General features: G+C 40.9%; 1 protein-coding gene across 1 annotated transcript; it reads left to right on the top strand.

Annotated features, from left to right (window-relative positions):
- Window positions 1-225: 225 nt before the first annotated feature.
- MTF2 (metal response element binding transcription factor 2) lies at window positions 226-21,539 on the top strand. Its single transcript, XM_081010895.1, has 15 exons — window positions 226-532; window positions 7,655-7,853; window positions 7,938-8,019; window positions 8,947-9,042; window positions 9,776-9,876; window positions 9,968-10,116; window positions 10,932-11,027; window positions 11,906-11,974; window positions 12,972-13,095; window positions 15,238-15,305; window positions 15,606-15,776; window positions 17,150-17,258; window positions 17,426-17,478; window positions 17,594-17,695; window positions 18,796-21,539. The coding sequence occupies exons 1-15, from the start codon at window positions 528-530 to the stop codon at window positions 19,148-19,150; spliced, it is 1,779 nt and encodes a 592-aa protein (XP_080867021.1). The 5' UTR covers window positions 226-527; the 3' UTR covers window positions 19,151-21,539.
- The last annotated feature ends 411 nt before the right edge of the window (window positions 21,540-21,950 follow it).

The raw sequence follows: 21,950 nt of genomic DNA, 5'->3' as shown, positions 1-21,950 counted from the left end.
TCTCTCTTAAAATAATCCCTCTTTGTTCACTCGCAGACAAGGCACTTTCGCGGCCCCGTGTCCTTCCGCACGCAGCTAGAAGCGGGCGGGTTTGTTGGTTGGCTGCCTGGCTGCCTCTTGCTCTCGCGCTCCCTCGCCCCGCCCCTCGCCGAAGGGGCAGCGGTGATTCGGCACGAGGCCGGAGCCGGCGCGTGGGCGGGGCCGTTGTTGCCGTTGGAAAGCGGCTCCTTTTGTGTTTTCCCCCACAATGCACTAGCGCCTCCTCCTCCTCCGCGGGAAAGCAAAATGGCGAAGGGCTGCGGTGGAGGCGAAGGGCTGCCCGTGAGGCTGCCTTGAGCTTCGTCCTCGTCCAGCCCAGCCCACCCCCCTCTCCCCGGTCCAACGGCCTTATAGAGCCCCCCCCCACCGCCCCCGTGAGGCGGTTGGTTCGCGAGGAGCCCGGCCGGCGGGAGGCTTCTCTCGGGAGGAGCGCGTTGAGCTCACTTGATTTCCCTGTATGAAGCGGGTGGCCCCACCGGAGAGACCGAATGAGGTGGGTGAAGGGAGCGGGGAGGGGGAGGGGGGTCCCGGGAAGGGGAAGGGAAGCCCCCCCCCCTCGGCTGGCGCAGGGAGCGGGAGAAAGAGCTCGGCTCCGTCTCCCCTCCCCTCCGCGCCATCAGTTTCCTCCGCTGGCTGGATTTCCTTTCTCTGTTCTCCCCAAATCCGGTTTTGTTGGGTGGAGGGAACCGACATCACGAAGGCCTCTCTCTCTCTCTCTCCCACCCCCACCCTCCACTCCGACCTTATTTTTAATTGTGCTTTGTTAAAAGAAGGCGGGGAGGGGTGTGTTTGGGTAATATTACTGGCGACATAAAAGCTGTATTTGTGGGTTTGAAGGGGCTTCTGGTTGTATTCCCCCTCCCCACTTTCCAACCTGGAGACCAAAACAAAGGCGAGGGCCTCCCGGGTGGGGGTGGGGAAGAGGGTGGCACTTTGATAGCTCGTGGCGACCTCGACTCCCAGGGAACGGGGAAGTTTCCTGGCTTTGTTGATCCGTACCTATGAACGAGCCGCGGCGTTTTGTTGTTTTTTTGTTATGATCGTCGCTCTTTGCCTGTGTAGATGTTTATGCGGTGTTTAGAAAATGAGGGGGTCCGGTAATTTAGACTCTGGATTTGCAACCCCCCCCCCAATAAAGATGATATTGCATATTATTTCAAAGGGTCTCGTTACTCTCCTTCTCTTCATCTCATGTTTATAGTTTTAACACATTCCTGGTATGTTAGAGCAAAAGAAGTTTAGCAGCCCTGAGATAGATAAATGGCCACACACACACACACACACACAGTGAGTCTTCTAAAAGAGGCCCCATGGAATATGTGTACTCTGTATCCGTGGGGCCTCTTTTAAAGTACTCACCGTGTGTGTGTGTGTGTGTGTGTGTGTGTGTGTGTACACAAATACACACGCTTAGGCTCGATCCTCATGGTGGGCAAAAGATTCCTGCATGGGGTAGGACTAGATGATTCCTTGTGGTCCCTTCCTACTTGTGATTAATTGCAATTTCTGTCCAGCTGCTGTTTGCTTAGTGGTCTTGGTTGATGTCCTTCTGCTGTCACTTAACCGCTATTGCAATGTATTTTATGTTTTTTTTTCTCTTTGATGTGGATAGCACAGATTACATTATTCTGGTTTTCAAATGTTACTGTGCCACTCATCTCAGTGTTTTGGTTGTTTGTTCCTTATGTGAAAAGCAGATTCAGTTCATGAATTAAATTGAGGGTGTCCTCTTTTCTTTGGGGGAAAATCAGTTTCACAAGCTTTTAACTCATTTCTGGGATGCTAAATTCTCCACTATGACTGCCAGCCTCTCTTTAGAATTCCTGAACTCCAGGTGCTCTGTGGCAGTATGGTGGAATTGGAGCAGCAGTATGTAAGAAAACTATCTTGAGAAAGTCCAGATAAGTGGGGCATGGCAACCCTCCTGGTTAACAAAGGTAATAGGTGTATATATATCCCACCCTTTCTCTGAGGAGCTCAAGGCAGCATACATAGGTCTCTCCACACCGTTTTATCCTTGCAGTAACCCTGAAGATGGTTAGGCTGAGTACAGTGCGATTGCATCTTGCACAGTGGGTACATTTTGGGGATGGGGCTCATACACAAAAATACATATACTCGAACAACCCCCTTGGAACCGCTTCCATGCAAACAATCTTACCTTCTGGAGGTGATGCACCAAATGGGTCTTACTCCAACAAGCAAGGCAGAGAGCTTTTAAGTTGTCAGTCTTGCTTACCAGACTCTGGGAGGCTCTCAGAAGATCTTGTGAGAGGCACCCATAGCCTGGTAAGCAAGACTAAGAGCTTAAAAGCTTTCCACCCTAGGAAAACCCTGTGCAAGAAGAGCTTTTAAGCTCTTCAGCATCCATGCATTTAAATTGTGTAATTTTAGCCAGCTGGCTTTCAACTGCATAAAGCTGAAATTGCATGTGTTAAATGTGTGTAAGTTGCAGGTTACCTGTACAGGCAGTCATTGTGACACCCCAAAAACCAAGCCTCCACTACACTATACAATGAAAAATATCAGTTATTATTTGGTGAAGAAAAAGGGAGAGCCAGTATTGTGAAAGAGCAACATATCTCAACCTTGGGTCCCCAGATGTTGGACGACAACTCCCATCATCCCTAGCTAGCAGGACCAGTGGTCAGGGATGATGGGAGTTGTAGTCCCAACAACATCTGGGGACCTAAGGTTGAGAAAGGCTGGTTAGAGGTTAAGAGTAGTAGGACTTTGGAGAGTTGGATTCAAGTGCTTCTTCAGCAGTGAAGATTACTGGGTTCCCATGGGCTAGCTCAGGGGTCGGCAAGGTTTACCTTCCCTGGGCCGGTTCACTCCAGCGGAGATCCTACCGTGGGCCGGATTGTACACGTGTGTGAGCGTGCACACGATTTCTGCCACCACGGAAGCAAGTCCCCGCACCGTGTTGCACTGGTTTAGCGCAGTGGGGGGAGGTCTTGCCGAGCAGGTGGCTCGGTTCGAGGGCATGGGCCAGTTAAACAACCCATGTGGACCGCTTGTGGCCCATGGGCCTTACGTTTCCTACCCCTGGGCTAGCTAGTCACTTAGTCTTCGCCTAATTTCTTCACAAGATTGTTGAGAAGAAGAGGAGTTTGGATTTGATATCCTGCTTTCTCACTACCCTAAGGAGTCTCAAAGCGGCTAACAATCTCCTTTCCCATCCTCCCCCACAACAAACACTCTGTGAAATGAGTGGGGCTGAGAGACTTCAGAGAAATGTGACTAGCCCAAGGTCACCCAGCAGCTGCATGTGGAGGAGTGGGGAATCGAACCAGCCATGTAGGGTGCCTTGAGCTCCTTGCAAGAAATATAGTATATAATTAACTGATTAAAAAATATATTCCAGGTAGGTGTTATTTATCTACTGGAATATTTTGGTAATTAATCTAACGATTTAACGAGGTTGCGGGGACTGCAGTCTTACTGAGGGCACATTAGCATGGGACTGGGTATTGGGGAAGCATATTTTTTCTGATATATTAATTGGTATAGTCAAGATAAGTGCACCCCTGCATTGTCTACAACAAATGAAAGAATTTGTGGATTCAGTGATAGTAATAAAATCAACACATGGAAGCTTGGTTGCTTGTGAAGCCCACAAACCAGGGGGAGCATAGCAGCCTCAGACTTCTGTGTAAAAAAGTAAGGTAGTCACTTCCTACAAAGTTCATTGCACAGCACACAGTTCCTTACCTGCTCTATTTAGTTGTTTATTTACACACTTATTATATCACTTTAACTACAGTAACCTCTAAGTAGTTTGCACCCACACTGTCCTTGTTGTCCACCGTAAGGGTTCTAGGTGGAGGTCTTCCTAGCTAGAATACACACAATTGCTAGAACTGCCTGGGACTGAACATGTTATCTTACATGCAAAAACATGAAATGTAATACAGGCAAACCGCCTTTTTGTGCACATTCAAAAAATCTGGGCCGCTTTCAGACCCGGAAGAGGGCAAAATGGGGGCACAGCAAGCTTATGCTCACTGTGGTGAGTGTAGTGGTGGTGTAGTGGTTAAGAGCGGTAGATTCGTAATCTGGGGAACCGGGTTCGTGTCTCTGCTCCTCCACATGCAGCTTGGGCCAGTCACACTTCTTTGAAGTCTCTCAGCCCCACTCACCTCACAGAGTGTTGTGGGGGAGGAAGGGAAAGGAGAATGTTAGCCGCTTTGAGACTCCTTCAGGTAGTGATAAAGCGGGATATCAAATCCAAACTCCTCCTCCTCCTCTTCTAACAAGCACAATGACATATGAATGCATCTCAGTTTTCAGTCCAAACTTTGGAAAAGGAAAAAAGAAAAGCTATACTCTGTTATCTGTATGTTTTCTTTATTTTAACTTGACGACTAATGGATAGGTTGTCCCAATCCTCAAAATCCCTTGTGCTTCTTATTGAAACAAGAGAGGGTCTCCAGCTCTTATCTAAGCCTTACCTCTTCATTGAGGCATTGACTTCCTTCTGCAGAACAGAAGGATTGGTGATTGCCATGTTCCATTCTTCATTACCTCACAGCTGCTTCCTGGCTGCTGTTCACATTCCCTGGAGCATGTGAAGTGGTCATTGGTTGCCAGTTAACATCTCATCTACCTTCAGTAGCCAGCAACCATTTGCATGGCAGACAAGTTGAGTCCCCATCACTTACTTCTATATCATACAGCATGTAGAGCGGCTTCATTGCTGGGTCCTCATTATTAAGCAGTTGAAATGGGACTCTGGAAGCAGGGCTGTGGCATCCTGTAGGTCTACTCGGAGTCCAATAGAGTCAGTTGCAGCAAGCCCTTCTCAGAGCAGCGGCAACTCAGAATTTTAACCTTTTCCTGCTTACCAACTTGCTCGAGCAGAAGAATACGTGCGGGAGCAAGCTCAACTTGCTTTGTGCGGTGGCACTTCATCATCTTGTGTGCACAGTGTGAACATGTGTAAGTCTCAGTCTGCTGCATCTGTGTGTCATGTTTTCTGATAGTTGTGGTGTGCAGAAAGGGGAAGTACCACCTTCTGGATTACCAGCATCAGTTGGTGGCAGTGCAGGAGGAAATGGGGGTGGGGTGGGGGGAGACCGCTTCTATTGCCATGATCTGCTCTAGACTTTGCCAGATCTGTTTCTGCCCCCTGTTTAGTCTTGTCCAGCTACCTCTGCAGTATTTTACCATTTCGCCTCAGTGTTGCGCTATTGCTCTCGTGTTTTGTTTGCACTGAGCTGAGAGCTAGATAGCAGTGCCACTGATCAGCTGTGAACATCTGCTCCTTATGCAGTTCTTCCAAGCTACCAACCTCATCCTGGTGCACTTCTAGTTCTATGTACATTTAGAAATCATATGTATTTAGAAACCAATGTAACCAGCTTTGTGTTTTTGTTTGGAGAAAGTTGGGTATATATATAATTTTTTTGTAATTCAGCCAATTATTTGAGGTCTAGATGAATGCAGATATATATCAACTGTGGGAGCAGAAGCCCACTTCCCTATGTGGATTTCCAATAGTTTCTCCTTCCATCACTAAGAAAGTAATTGCGTATTAAAAGGAAAATATTATTCTCTCGTGTCATTGATGGTATGATGGAAGATTACCTTTTTTACTACTGTTTTCATAAGCAGAACACTTGACAATCACAAAAACGTCATAATTTGCTTATCTTAAAAAATGATTATACAAGTATTAGTGGTATATTGACTTTTCTTAATGATGACATTGCCTTTTTAAATTATTGGGGTATATTTGGGTATTGGCAACCAAATGCAAGTTTGTAGTATTAGCATAAATTTAGAATTGCAGTTTGAATATCCTAAGTAGCCATGACCAGTGGATTGTCACTTGGTAAAAAAGTAAAATGGGCCTTCTTGGTGATAGCACCCACTCTCCAGAACGCTGTCTCCCAGGTAATTGGGATGGAAGCAGCAATGATCTCTAAAACATATTCAGCAAACCTTTACTCAAAAGTAGACCCATTAATTTCATTGTTTGTTCTGAATAAAACTTAGCTGAATACCACCCTATATGTTTATCCAAGTTTCCTGGGCTCGTGATTATTATTTTTTTCTTTTTTAAAGGGGTTTTATTTGTGATACATATTTTGCTTTTTTATCTAGTTTTTAGGTATTTTTAGATTGAATTTTGTATTTTTATGTGGACTGCTTAAAATACTGTGGAGCAAGCCCCATTGAACACAGTGGGGCTTCGTACAGTCCTACCTCTGCATAAATATGCTTCAGGATAAGTATTTTCGGGTTGCGCTCCACGGCGACCCGGAAGTAACAGGGTGCGTTACTTCCGGGTTTCGCAGCATGCGCAGACGGTCAAAATGACGTCATGAGCGGAAGCAGTGAAACGCGATGCGCAGTCGCGTCTTACGTTCTATTCAGGATGCGAACGGGGCTCCAGAACAGATCCCGTTCGCATTCTGAGGTACCACTGTAGTGAACATGAGTAGGATTATAATAATGCTAATTTTATTATTTGTAGCATACCAATCTGACTGGGTTGCCCCAGGCAGTATGGGTGGCTTCCAGCATATATAAGAACATAATAGAACATTATGTTCTCTTTTAACACAATTCTGTACTTGTCAAGATTGTTGTTGTGTTGTGTACAGCTGATTTTGGGGGCTCTTCTATCAGTAGACATTTTCAATGGATGAGTTCCATCCCTCTATCCCAGTGTTCCCCAGTGGGTACAGGGAAGATGAGGCTAGCCTAATTCACTTGTTAAAATTTGGTAGATAAATTATTGAGTGCAGGGGAACACTCTTTCATTAATACCACATTCTCCTTTTCACTGTGTGCGGAAAGTTGGAATTCATGATTTACCTGGCACTGCATCCACCCCAAGATTTAGAAGCCAAGAGCAGTGTTTGCTCTATTTCCTTACAACTTTTTGTAAGTACCTTGGTTATGGTTTTGTGTTCTGATGTGTTATGCAAATACTCATTGAACAAGTACAACATCGCACTTGCAGAGTGAAAGGAAGCATTTTGCATTTGTTGCTATACTCTAAATAGAAAATTAAAAATGACATGGATTTTTATTATTACAAGTGGCACCAAATGACCATTTTACTCGTTGGTTGTGCAAGTAATTCAGAGGACATCCTAAAATATAGGCTTAGCATGTGCAAGTTTCACTGCTTACGGATCAGTACTACTTGAGTATTTGGAAAGTACTGCAAAGAGACAGGTTGTAAAGGAAATTTCAGAGGATTATATTGGCAGTAGAAATGGCAGAACTTTGATGTTTACAACTCAATCTTTACATCCAGGAATATGACCTATTTCCCCAGCCCTGTATTTTGATATTGCACTAGATACAATTCCCTAGGAGAAAGGCTAACTTCACCTTTCATATTCACATCTCAGATTTTTCTTCAGATAAGTTCTGCTTTCAGTCCCACTCCTATTTTGATTACTCTCTTTTTTCAGTATATTAACTTAATTAGATTGTATTTATTTGCATTTTAGTGCCACATGGCTTGTAGTTTTCTGATGGCTTTTAACTGGAGGGTTGCAAGGTGCAAAGAGGGCTTTATATTTTTACTACAAGAAGAAGAGCAAGTGACAAATTATTCATATTAATTCTACATTTGTTTTTGTTCTTGCTTTAGAGACTCTACGGGGGTGGGTAATTCAGTGGTCCACAAGCGGTCTCCTTTACGCCGAAACCAAAAACCACCAACGTCCTTGACCAAACTGTCCTCGCGGGATGGACAGAAAACCAAAAAGCCAGTGTGCAAATTTGAAGAAGGTCAAGATGTCCTAGCTAGATGGTCAGATGGCTTGTTTTATCTTGGAACTATCAAAAAGGTAATTTGTGTCCAGCAGCCTTGTAAAATTATCATATTTCTGAGGCTGTGCCACCTAAACACTAACATTTATTCTCCTTTTCAGATAAACAAACTTAAGCAGAGCTGCTTCATTATATTTGAAGACAGTTCCAAATCCTGGGTTCTCTGGAAGGACATACAAACAGGCAAGAACCTTACTTTATTTTTATTGACACTTTGAAATTTCAGACGTCATCTATTTCCAGTCTTGTCCCAATGAGAGACCCCATGGGAGGGAACAGAATAAAGTTGAAGGCTTGGTCAGGGAGTTTGCGTTAATAGACACTTTAGGTCCCTTTTTGACAACTCTGCATTGATCTTGGATGGGCAACATTTATCAGCATTGGCCTTAAAGCAGGCATAGGCAAACGCCAGCCCTCCAGATGTTTGGGACTACAGTTCCCATCACCCCTGACCACTGGTCCTGTTAGCTAGGGGTGATGGGAATTGTAGTCCCAAACACCTGGAGGGCTGGAATTTGCCTATGCCTGCCTTAAAGTCTTATCTCCTTCGATTTCTTATGTCTGTGCTGGAAGAAAGACCTGGCTGAGCCATCTGTATGGCAATGTCCTGTTTGAGGAACTGCCCCAGGGAAGTGCATCTGTTGCTGTTTAGATGTAAACAGCTGGTCCCCAAAACATGATTAGCTATTGCAGTCATTTTTACACTGGTCGTCATCCTGAGCTTTTATAGGAAAGAGGTGAAGAGGGTGATATAAAAATGAATTTAATAATAACATGTAGTTTTATTCCGCGAGCTGGCTGGCCGTGTGCAGCTTCTCCCCCCCCCCCCCCGCAAAGATGCGGGCAGGAAACACCCCCCAGATTGCTCCCCACTTGCTGCAGCATTGAGGGAAGCCGCACTTCCGCCAACCGTATGGTTGGCGACGCCCTCCTTCTCCCCCCCCCCCCACATGCCACTATCGGTGTATTGGACAACCCCAGTTTTTTTATGCGCTTTTTGAGTCAAAAAACCTTGTCCAATACATGGAAAAATACGGTAATATAACTGGTATCCATTTAGTGTATGTATTTTATTTATTTAATGTAAACCATACCATTTTATCTTTTTAGGAGCTACTGAAAGTGGGGAAATGGTCTGTACAATATGCCAGGAAGAATATTCAGAAGCACCCAATGAAATGGTTATTTGTGATAAGTGTGGTCAAGGTAAAGTGAACTTCTTAATGTGCAGAACCTTTTTTAAATTCAGGATCATATTACACAGTGTCACTCAGCTGATGGCAAGGGTTCCATCAGCAAAAGAGGAAGGGGATTTTATCTATTTATGTATCTTGTTTATTTATTTAGCCAATTCACTATTTCCTCTACAGCCTTTCATATGCTCTTGAAGCTAATCCACAGGTTCCCTTAATATTCTGGAGCAGATTGCTGGAGGCAGGGGTTTGCAGAAAATTGCTCCCCTTCCTGTTTTGCTGATGGAAGACCTACCATCAGCTGAGTGACACAGTTAAGTTAGTGTTGTGTCCGCTGTAAGTACATGGGGTGAGATGGAGTGTTGTGCCAGCAGACCTGACAGGTCTTCCTCGTCCTTCTCTTCCCTTCTCCAGCTGGAGGGTCCTCTAGCCCTTCAGAGCAGATTTGGATGGCAGAGGTGTGTGTGTGTGTGTGTGTGTGTGTGTGTGTGTGGTGTGTAGGAGAGGAATTGGAAATTCACTTGTAGGTCTGTTACATAAGCAGGCTGGCACTGTTACATGTCGTCCTATTGATACGGTTGTGTACATATGGGATATGTATTGTACCTCTTGACATAAAATACATTTGAATTATAATGTAAATCAGAAGATGGATTGGGTTTTCTTTATTGCCATAAAGGTTAAGATGGCAAGGGTGTTTAGTAACCTTAGAGTAATAAAAAATAAAAAAATCTTTTTAAATTCAGGTTATCACCAGCTGTGTCACACACCAAATATTGATTCCAGCGTGATAGATTCAGATGATAAATGGCTTTGCCGGCAGTGTGTCTTTGCAACAACAACAAAGGTAAGTTATCCACTTAGTGAAGTGACTACAGTTTAAATTTGAACTTGATTTTGTATAGTAGTGGTCGCTGCTTCAATCTGTTTTATTCCAGAGAGGTGGCGCACTTAAGAAAGGACCAAATGCCAAAGCACTGCAAGTCATGAAGCAGACATTGCCTTACAATGTATCCGACCTTGAATGGGATGCAGGCCATAAAACAAATGCCCAACAGTGTTATTGCTACTGTGGAGGTCCTGGAGAGTAAGCATGTTGAAACTCTTATGAAAAGATTTTCTCTCAGATTTATTGCTGTATATTCTGTTAAATGCCAGTAATCTATATGAGAGCTGAATGCTGTGTTCTGTTCCAGAAATATTACGTATATATTTATAAGGCAATTTTACTACAGTAATGGCCTTCATTACTAGGCTTTCATTACACTTTCTGTTCAGTTTTAAAGTCTGCATTCATAAAAATAGGATTGTTAAGCTCACGTTTCTACACGTTTAACTTGGGAGCAAGCTTCATTAAACACATTGGGTTGTATTCAACTAAGTCCTACTTGGAGTAGAGCAGACCCACAGAAATTAATGAACCCAGGGTTATGTTCATTACCTTAAGTGAGTCTACTCTGAATAGGACTAGCATTGAATAGCACCCAGTGGGAGTTACTTTCAAGTAAACATGCATAATATTAAGCCACACATTTTCAGTTGGAGTAAAATTATGATAAAATTTCCTTCAGCTTTTTGCCCGCTAAGTGTCACTTTTCCATTTACTGAAATGGAATGGATTTCATCCAGATCTGCCATGCGCTTCCATTCATCACCTTTCTTTCTTCCCACCCACAGCCTCCTACAGGCCCTCAAAATCTCCTGCGGGAGGTTGGGGGATTCTCCAGAGCCAGTTTTTTGGGGGAGGGGCTGCAGTGAGAAGGAGAGAAAGGTGAAATCATGTCCCATGAGCAGAAGTCTGTTTGCCCAAATTTGGATTCTGCCCCATGCGTTTGCACTTCAGTAGGGAACACGTAACACATTCCAATTCAATTCTTTCCTTTCTTCCTTCTGTTAACGAAGCTGGTATTTAAAGATGCTACAGTGCTGCAAATGCAAACAGTGGTTTCATGAGGCTTGTGTGCAGTGCCTCCAAAAGCCAATGCTGTTTGGTGACAGGTAAGGTGTATTTTCTTGATCCTACTTGTGTTTGTCAGGGTTTTATTCTGGGGGGCAGGCCAGGGGGAGACACAAGGAAAGAATGCATTTATACCTATAGCATCATAATACTATTATTTTCTGCACACTTGCAGTTATGACATGTGGTGATGTTCTTATTGCTGTTCTTTATTAGGATTGTATATTTTTCTATATTTTTATTTGTAATTTGTTACAGAAAGACAGAATATATACCTAGCTATGTATTTAGTTAGCCGGTATAAATAAAGTTACCTAGATAAAGATTCAGTTATCTTAACAATTATATTTATAATAACTGCTCGTTATGCAAAAATTCAGTTATCCAAACATAAAGAATTATGTCCAAACCTCACTATAAACTCCACAGATTCAGATATCCAAACAACCTTTTCTGTGCTTTGTTGGTTGACTGCAGCCGTTTGTGGGCAGAAACTATGGAGGGAGTGGGGAATGAGACAAATGAGAGAGCAGGAAAGATTGGACAAATCAGTTTTTCCTTTGTCTCTCTTTTGCTGGTTGACTGCAGGCATTTCGGGAAGAAACCATAGAGGGTAGGTGAAGAGGTCAGACAAATCCAGATTAGAAATGTTCCCATAAGAAACAATATGGACTTGTTTTGTGAACGCTCACTTAACGAACAATTTTCAGGGAATGCATTGTGTTTGGTAACCGGGACTTGCATGTATATAAAACAAAGGAAGCATTTTAAGTTCACAAATCTAGATAACTTTATTAATTATTGGATATGCTACTAAGTAGTATGTATTGGCTCCTTTGGGCTTTGAAGTCATAGACATCGTGAATATGTTGCTACAAGTAAGTACCTTCTCAGCAATTACTTTTTTGGTTATTTTTAGGTTTTATACATTCATTTGTTCAGTTTGTAGTTCTGGACCAGAATACCTCAAACGTTTACCCTTGCAATGGTAAGTACAATGTTGCACTGGAGGAAATCATTCAGTAACCTAATAATTCAGGAAGTTGTTTTTAGTTGGTTCTCGTAACGTGCCTTTCGCTAATGTTTCTGGGGCAAGGGCCCCATTGACTCATGATCAGGCTTCTAGGGGTCAGATGTCAAAGTTGGCATGGCCAAGGAAGGTGCAATCAGTTTTAAAGGTTTTTCTAAGGGACATATTTGGGGATTTTGTAAGGTCACAAAAACGTTTTGGCAGCACAGAATTGCAGTAGGGGGCACGTGAGAGTGGTCAGTTAAAATACTTTTTTAAAAAATGGCTTAAGGGAGGTGATGTTGAAGGATGACAAAAAAACTGGGTATCACAGCAGGGCACAGATTAGCCACCCTTGCTGTAAACAAAGCACAAATAGTCCTCTAGTAAGTTTGTGAACAATTACTGTTATTAGTATATTCTTCCTCTCTGGCTTCATATTGAGAAACAGAAATAAAATGTCAAGTAAGTGATCATTCTTAACATATAATAAAAAGGTAAGGCTGTTGTCAGTTTTCTTGGTCACCAAGAGGTAGTGCTGTGAAATATGGCATGACAGCAGACTTCTGCAAGCTGCTAGGCCATCATATCAGTGTTGGAGGGTGAGAAGGGATGTGGTGGAGAGAGAGGAAGGCTCTCCAGCTGTAGTCCTGTTCTTCTCTTGGCCTCACTTCCCACCTCTTCTGCTGAATTTCAAACAGTGTCATTGGTGTGAAGCAGGCAGTATGAGCAGGGGAGGGGACAGCAGGGATTGGAGAAGGGGAGTTGTCAAGGGAGCGGGAGGTAGGCCTGGCTGGCAGGCAAAGCGAGCTGGGGCACGGCCCCAGTAGTTTATAAAGTTGTAAAGTTCCTTAATGTAGTACAGTAAGCTGGCTGATTTATGAAGAGCCACATCACTAGTTTAGCCAGGTGGGGTTCATACCTATGAAATTTGTTAATTTCCTAATTGTTTTTATTAAAACCTTTGGAATTCTAGGGTAGATATAGCACACCTATGCCTTTACAACCTAAGTGTTATTCACAAAAAGAAATACTTTGATTCGGAGCTTGAACTCATGACATACATTAATGAAAACTGGGATCGACTCCACCCTGGTGAGGTAAGTTGTTGAAATGCTATTGGTCATCAGGTCAAACTGTTGTGATCAGTAGACTTTTAAAAAATGGGCTACTCCATTTACAGAATATATCAAGTGTATAAAACTCCTGTTCTAATGAAATGATGGCTGGTTTTCAGAAGATTACGTTAGGGTTGTAAGCGTTAGGGTTGTAAGCGAGGGACTTTAACATGCACACCAGTAGCTACAAAAGGCTGTCATTTAGCACATTAAGCCATAGTTTAAAACAAACAATGGTTTAATGTAAATGAGCACTATGTTGGTGCAGACTGCCTGAGAGTTCCTGCTGTGCTCCTCCATTGTGGTTGCTACACCACAGACAAAGCAAACCAGAGAGTGTGATTTGTTTCTCTTCAACAAATCAAGAATGGTGACCAAGGATTGTCCTTGGCTTACCACTCATTGTTTGTCTGGAAAGAAACAAGCGTATTTAGACAACATTACAAGCCAAACACTGCAGGAACTTTGCACTGCTCATTCATAGTAAGCCACAGTTTTAAACAGTTGGTTTAAACTGGTTGTAGTTTCATATGAGATGTGATCCAGGCGAGTAAGAAGCTCTTAGTGCAACTTGTGGACTGCATCGTGGCCTAATTCAAACCCCACCTTTCCCTCTACTGTAATTTACCAGTTGATCAAGCATTGTTGCCCAATGTGTTTTCCCATCATTGTGCCACATCACTGGCTGCTCTTGATGTATTGTGTAATGTTGATTTTTTGCATTGTGGTTCTAGTTTTGTTTTTAATGTTACATTTCTGTTAGCTATCCTGAGCTCTCATGAAAGGAAGGGTGGGGTATAATAGGGAGGGGGAGGTTTATGAATGTGATCAAGTCATGGAAAAAGTTGTAATACCGGTTACAGAAAAGAGTGAAGAGAATTCAAGAAATCCAGTGCATGAGTTGGTGGCAGCCCCATAGAATCATAGGGTTTTATGCACAAAATTGAATGGAAACCGTGACAGTGGCCTGAAACATAATTTTATGTACAGGCAACGACCGATAAATGTGCGCCTGATTGACAGCGCCAAACACAGAAGTGACCTGAAAATTTTGCTAAACATACCACTAAAAGCCCCCCCACACACTGCCAACATGTGGGGGGGGCTGGAAAACCCCCCCATGCAAAGTGGTCATCTCTATTGTACAAGATGACAGAGATCCCACTGCACTATTAGAAAAAACCCCAACCCCTTTATTGCATTTATTTGTGTAAAAAGTGTGCCACACAAATCTGGCATCATTTTCTGTGCACTTACCTTTAATAAAAACTGTTAACTTTATTTGTAAAATGCTTGTTTTCCTGTCATTGTAATGATAGTTGAAGTAAATTCAGTACCAAAAATAACAGACTGGTAGGTGATTACTTTTCTCTGATTGCACCTAATCTAGAAAAGATGGAGGATTTCAAAATTATTATTAATAACAATGTTTTAAAAATTCATAAATGCACCATTAAAAAAACACTGAGATATAATAATGCACTGTGCATACAATCTCAATAAGACTTCATTCTCCTCTCCTCCCTCTGTAGCCCATCACACTCCAATATAACAATTCCATTATTTAGCTGCTTTGTTTGATAGTCAACAAAAGTTTATATCTGATTTTTAAAAAGCAATCATATTCTAAATGTATTTCTTTCATACTCCTGTCATGTTCAGTTCCAGCATTTCATTAAAATGCAAGGAATTCTAAGTCTAGTTCTGTGAAAACTATTCATTGTACCTGATATAGAAGTAGCCTGTTGGTAATATGTAAATAAAACAAAGCATGCTATTTTATTAACATTTATTGCTTTATTTTATTAATAAAACACTCCTAAACATGAATGCTATGCTTAGTTGTTTGAACAGATGTGGAATTTAGGAATCCCCCCCACAATTTCCGTACTATCTTGTTAGGATGTTGAAATTATTCAACATACTGCTTTTTCAAATTTCATTGTCTTAATAGTCAAATGCAGTAGGTATTCTAGAATATTACTCTAGAATTCCTAATGCATGTAGGATTTCTAGAATACAAATACACTTTCTCTTCGTCTTTGAATCGTTGAAGGTAATAATTGTGATTAGAAGTTTTACTGTAACTTTTAGTAGGTTAAATCACTTCTTAATACTTTACAGCTGGCAGACACACCAAAATCTGAAAGATATGAGCATGTTCTGGAGGCATTAAATGATTACAAGACTATGTAAGTTGATAGGGTTTTTATACACTTTTCTCTTCTTGATTTTGTCCTGAGGTTTCTTTGAATGATTCCCTAAAAACATGTCCATGGTAGCAGCAGGAAGAGGCACTGCAAAATTGTTTAAAGTCAAATTTGTAGTTATTGAGATACAAGTTAGGTGTGTAGCTGTCCTTTCCCTGCATTTAAAGGGAATTAAAGAAGGAACATAATATTGGTACTAGTAAGTTAAATTGGGGTTTATGTGTATATCCAAAGAAACACTTTTGTAGCTTCATGTTCTGTGTTTAATGTTTAACAATTTAGGTTTATGTCTGGAAAGGAAATAAAGAAGAAAAAGCATTTGTTTGGTTTGAGAATTCGTGTTCCCCCTTGCCCACCAAATGCTGCTTTTAAGGCTGAGAAAGAGCCTGAGGGAACTTCACACGAGTTCAAAATTAAAGGCAGAAAGTCATCTAAACCTGTGCCTGATCAGAGGTAAATCATGATTAGTTCTCTCTTGGAGTAAATAAATTATTTGACAAATAAATGCATTTCCTGATACTTTAAATATCTAGATATACAAATTTATTAATGCCAGATTAATTACCACTGATTTCAGTGGCAGTTTGCAGGAATTATATGGGGGGGGGTTGTTTCTATAGGATATCTTCAAATAGCACTGGTTAATATGCTATGCTTCCTCTTTGAAACTGAAGTTTTGCTTGATAGAATTAGTTTAGGCCTAGAATATTAACTGTTGTGCATAAGCTAATACTATAAAATGTTGCTTTATAGGAATACTCCTTATATAATAAGCAAATTAAGTCAATTGGTTGGGTTCATATCTGTTCAGAGAACAAAATGTCCCTCCTGAAGATGTCCTCCGTGGAATCTGCAGTATTAGACAACAGTTGCCCAGTCTTAAATTTCTGTTTCTTGAGCAAAGTGACATGAAACATAGCGTGTTTAGTGATGGCAACCTGCCTATGAAACTCCTTCCCAAGTGAGATTCAGTCTTCCTCCACTCTAGAAGGTGAAAGACAATTTTATTTGTCCAGGCTTATTAATCATTGGGTAAATTATGGTGCCACTGCTGCTATTTTTCTGTTTTACTATGACTTTGTGGTTTTAATGATGATTTATTGATGTGTAATTTTATTCTTTCTCAGCCACTCTGAACTTCAGATTGGAAGAAGGGCAGGATATAAAAGTACCATATAAATAAAGCTTAAAGTCTGACCCAGATTGGGTACTACATCATATATTTCTAGAATGTTTCCCCATGTGAGTTATGGCCTTTATCGCATTGTGCTAGCCTAAAAGTATATCAGTATGATGAGGATGAAGGGCCCCAACAACATCCTCCTGGTCCCCACGCTAAAATTCTTTCCCCATAGTTCACAACTAACAAGAACAGCAATCTCTGCATTTCTGCTGCTTACATAGGCAAGACCATGAAGAAAGGCTCTTCTTCCTTTGCTTGGATAAGTGGTAGCACTGCTAATGGGGATGCTTCTCTTTGGCAGTAGCCATATTCATACATAAAGAAAGAACATAGTTTAAGACTACATGAACAAGTCTCTGTGCAGCCAAGCAAAGCCTCAAGACTAATACACTCCCAGTTCTCCTATTATTCAAAGACATGCATGCATTCCTGCAGTGGTTATCTTCTGGGTCCTATTAGTGTGTAACAAAAAGTCACAACGTGAGTTTCTTATAGAGAAAACTGTATAGGTTCAGTGAATATATATTCAGGGTAGTAATCATGTTTAATAAATGATGATGGTAAAAAAATGAAATCATAAATAATACTCAGACATACATTCTTTTGGGGTATCTTTTAAAAACGACTGTGGGCTTCCTTCTAGGGAAGTTACTAATGGTGTAGAACGAAAGGGGAAGAAAAAATCTGTAGGCCGTCCACCGGGCCCATATACCAGAAAAATGATCCAGAAGATGTCTGAGCCATCTCTTTTAGTAAGTGGCATTTTCATTTACTCGCTGATTATTTTATTGACTTAAAAATGGCCAATATGTTAAACTGTATTTAAGAACAAAAATAAAAAGCTATATCTCCTTGAAAAGGCAAGTATTTGCACAGCCTGAAAAGTTCTGTTTTTTTTTTCTCTTCCCCTTGGGAAAAGGAACCTGTTGTAGTGCAAGAATCTCCTCCTTTGGATTTACCTAGCACTACTGGGTGAGTAGAGGAAATGTACTCTTAAATTTGTAGTGTTCTTGCTTGGCTAATGTTTGATCAGATCAGATTTTAATATTTGATTACTTTTATCACATGGCAACATGAAATGGCTCAGATCTGATGGAACTGCACATTCATCCAATACCTCAGATGTGGAATCCACAGGTGCTGCCAGTACAAAAGAAACTACCTCAAACAGTATTTCCAAGCATTACAGGTACACTGCCATTTGCTTTATGCCGTGTACACGTGAGTGAAATGATGGGTTGCAGCTGTTACTGGAAAGGTGACCCAACTATATGAAACACGTTGGCTCGGATTCTAATATAACTTCTCTCTGGAATGTTGGCAAGTCCCAAACATGGGGTGCTGCTGGAGGAAGAGGAGGTAATTGCACAAAATAGGGTCCTGAGAAATTAGAAAGGTCACAGAAAAGTTTACCATCCCTTCCTTTCAGCAGTCTCCTGTTCCACACCCACCATTTGTCATTTTGTTAAAATTCTTTTACCACCCTTCATTCTTTTCAGGGTTTCAAGGTAGTATACAGTCGTAATACAAATACAGTAATAGAACAACCAATGCAGTCAATCAAATTGGCTTGAAACAGAGTAGCAAACTACCTGATACTAGAAGAATTGCAACGGTTGCCATCAGGTAGCATGTTCTAGGGACTGTCTCAAAGTTTGGGGGTGTCAGCAATGCAAGTCCTGTGTTGTTTTTTGAGTACCGTATCTCTGATAAGGAAGGCACATGGAGGGGAAAAGATCTTAAAACACATACAGATTGCTTTGTATTTGGGTCTCAAGTTGTGCAGGATATAGATACATACCCACACGTATACAGAAAACAAGAGAAAGTAGAAAAATACAAACAAGAAGAAAGAAAGGGATCTACAAAGGGTAGACTCCCATTGTTCAGGGTTTTATTGGTAATTACCAGCATCTTGCATTGGGCCTGGAAGCAAACAGCGATATGTGTAAATCGACGCTTTATTTTGCACAAACTGAAGCTTTGATCACTTTAAAGGATTGCCCCTTGGAGGGTAGTAATACAACAGATGTATTGCTATAATCCGACTTGAAAATTACTAGGCCATGGATGCAAATTGAGGGTGGACCTCAACTATTGCTATTCTCCAAGGATTTCCACTGGTGCAACAGGACATTTCCCCACAATTCCACCCCTGGAACAGATTTTTGGGGCGCACAGGGGAAGAACATTATGTAAGGAGAAATAGTTGCTCTGAAGGAAAGTTCACTTAAACGCTATGTTGAATACAACCCTCAACCTTAAATTATTGTTTCTTATCTTCCGTAGTTTGTCTGAATCCAGGAAAAGGACACGAACAGGAAGAACTTGGCCAGCTGCAATCCCACACTTAAGGAGAAGAGGGCGCCTTCCACGTAAAGCACTCCAGATTCAGAATTCCGAAATTGTGAAAGATGACGAAGGCAAAGATGATTACCAGTATGATGAACTTAATACAGAAATACTTAATAACTTGGCAGATCAGGAGTTACAACTTAATCATCTTAAAAACTCCATTACCAGTTACTTTGGTGCAGCAGGTAGGATAGCTTGTGGTGAAAAATACCGTGTTTTGGCACGTCGAGTGACACTCGATGGAAAAGTGCAGTATCTTGTGGAGTGGGAAGGAGCAACTGCCTCCTGACTGTAGTACTGAACATGTTTGCTGCACTGTTTATTTATAGGCACTGTTTATATAAATCAGGAGTGCAGAAGGAAACTTCTTTTGACATTTCTAAAAATAGAAACCAAGTTAGCCTTAACATTTCTTTCTTAACAGTACAAAACATTGTGCTGAAAATTCTACCATTTTTTAAATGAGGCTGGATTTTTTTAAGATAAGGATTTAGATTGTTTAGGGCGGGAATCTGGGATTTCATTTGCTTTTAAATGTGCACGACTTCAGAAGAGACTTGTCTAGAGAACATTCCATGTGGGTAGAGAATATTTTCTGTAGCTAGAGCAAATTTTTAGTAAGATTTCGTAATCTTTTCTTACCCAAATGTTTGCAAAAGTGTATTTCTACTTTGACAACCCTAGATTTTCATAAGGTGCAGTGTATATAATTCCTACTGAGGACTGTAAAATATTGAAATCTTTCAAGCAAAGTGTAAAAAAAATATATTGAGCTTGTAAATTGCTCTGTGACTAGACTTGTTGTCTTTTTAATATATTCTTTGCATGTGTGTATATATACACATACGTGTGCATGTGTATATATGTGTGTGATTGTGACCTATGCAATATAAATTATGGGATTGGGCAGCTTTTGACTATATATCCCATAATTCTTTTATCAGGAATAGTTGCAGTATTTACACAGCAGCATTTCTTCTCAGGCTTTAATGGGTGCTGTTGTTTGCCACATACTACAGAATATGTGTCAAATGAGTGCTGTGTGTTTCGGCAGTGAGTGCAGTCGTTAATGTCATATGCCTTCAGAAAATAATTCAGGCTGCAATCCTCCATATAGAGGCCCAGTGATGAAAAGATTTGGTATACCTTTCAGGTTCACATGCTCCCTCCCTGTCTCTCCTGTGCAGATTCCCCTTCCTTTCAGCATTAAGATATGTTTCAGCACTACATATACATAGTGCTAGAGATCCATGTATAGTTGCCTCAAAGCAGAGTTTGCAAACTAGTTACAGCGAACAGTGGTTAGTGTTTATCTTGATGCAGGTGTAATGTACACCACTAGAAAGAGAAGGGATTAGCAGGAGGGAGTACTTTTGCTATATCTTAGCCAATGTTAAGAAATATGGGAATAATTTCACCTATTGTGGACCAGGTTGCTTTGAGGCTGCAATCCTGGGAGTAAGCCCTAGTGAGCTCCATGGGACATACTGCTAAGCAGACACGCTGAAGATTGTGGTGTAAATCTTCTTGATCTAAGCAGCCTGGCTGCACAGTATTGCAGCCTCAGTTAATGTTGGAGAAAGTTAGCTGTCTGACACAAATCTGAACTTGAAAATTTGAACATAAACTCTGGCTAGGAGAAAAAAGGATTTGTGACACATTGATTGTAAATTTTGTCTCCCAGTTAATTAAAAAGTCTGCAGGAATCACAATATTCCTTTTGTATGTAATGTTTTGTAGTCATGTTTGATAAACATAGTTGGAGCAAAGTGTTTAATTGCACAGGGTCAACAAACAGTATGTTGCCACTTGAAGTAACAATACTGCTTTTATTACAATATTACCTCTTCTGTTCTTATAAATATGAATCAAGTTTTAAATGAGTAACTTTATTTTACTTGTAAAATAACAAGTGTTTTTGTCGGGGCTAGATGTATTTTCTTTATTGGTTTTGAGTTGTTCTTTGTTTTTTGTTTTGCCAAAGAGTGTAAACAACTACTTTTTCTGATGGTTTCTCATTTTACTGCCTAATGGTTTACTGTCAGACACGAGCTTGCCAACAAAACAAAAAATATGACTTTAAATAGTGAGAGGCTATATGGCTAAACCTAATTGTGCTAAAATTGACTTAAAAACAAAATGCTGTTATGATTGTTAAGGGAAATAAATCTTTTGTCACCACCTTATATAGCCAAAGGAAGCATAGACAAAATATGTTGTTCTGTGCTTGTGGCTGGCCAGTAAACTTACAAGCTTTACAAAGTATACTTTTCTTTGCCTTCACTAGAAACATGAATCTCTTTTCCCCTCACACAGTCTTGGCTATTAAGTTAAAGTTGCCTTGCCTATAGCTGCAATATTTTGATAAGACCCAGGTTACTTTTTGAATGTTGGTCACTTGGGACAATGCAAATTGTAGTTGTGATGTTAACAACCAGATTTTCATTAATTTTCTTTTTCACAATCTTTGTAATTCACATCAAACACCAGCAGTATTTGCAGTAGGGCTTCCATACAAAGACAGCAGTTGGAATTTAGTTGGGGAGAGAAATTGACAAACTATCAACATATTTTTAGCTGTTTTTGTTCTCATTTTGTCACAGTGGTTGACATGTTTGTATTGCTGAAACTGTTCTCACATTTTTAAAATCAACATTAAATGTGTGTATTTTTAAGAAGTTGTCCCTATTTTTGTTATACAGGTGTGAACTGTAGTTATATCTTAAAGCCTGATTTAAGTATGTTTCTTTAAGTAAATTCAATGGGACTTTATAAACATGTTCTGGATTTAAGCAATGTGGATTGTAGCCCAGTCCCAAGGTTTCCTACTCCAATCTTCATTGCAGTTTTCCTCCAAGTGATTTAGGCAACAGCACAATCCTAGGCATGTTCAGACAAGTGCAAATGCAAGAATACAACAGCTTGGCAATGCAGTCTCCTTTAACTCAGTGGGATTGATTTTGGCATAAATATGGGAATGAGGCTAATTATCTGAACATTGCTCCTCCCTTTCTAGTGCCTGAAAGAGCATTCTTGCATGTTGACTACTATATAACCTCCTTCAGCTTTTATACACTGCAGGACATCAA

The sequence above is a fragment of the Podarcis pityusensis genome (genome assembly GCF_964106645.2).
Source record: "Podarcis pityusensis genome assembly, chromosome: 6".
NCBI lineage: Eukaryota > Metazoa > Chordata > Lepidosauria > Squamata > Lacertidae > Podarcis > Podarcis pityusensis.
This window is presented reverse-complemented; position numbering and strand designations above follow the sequence as displayed.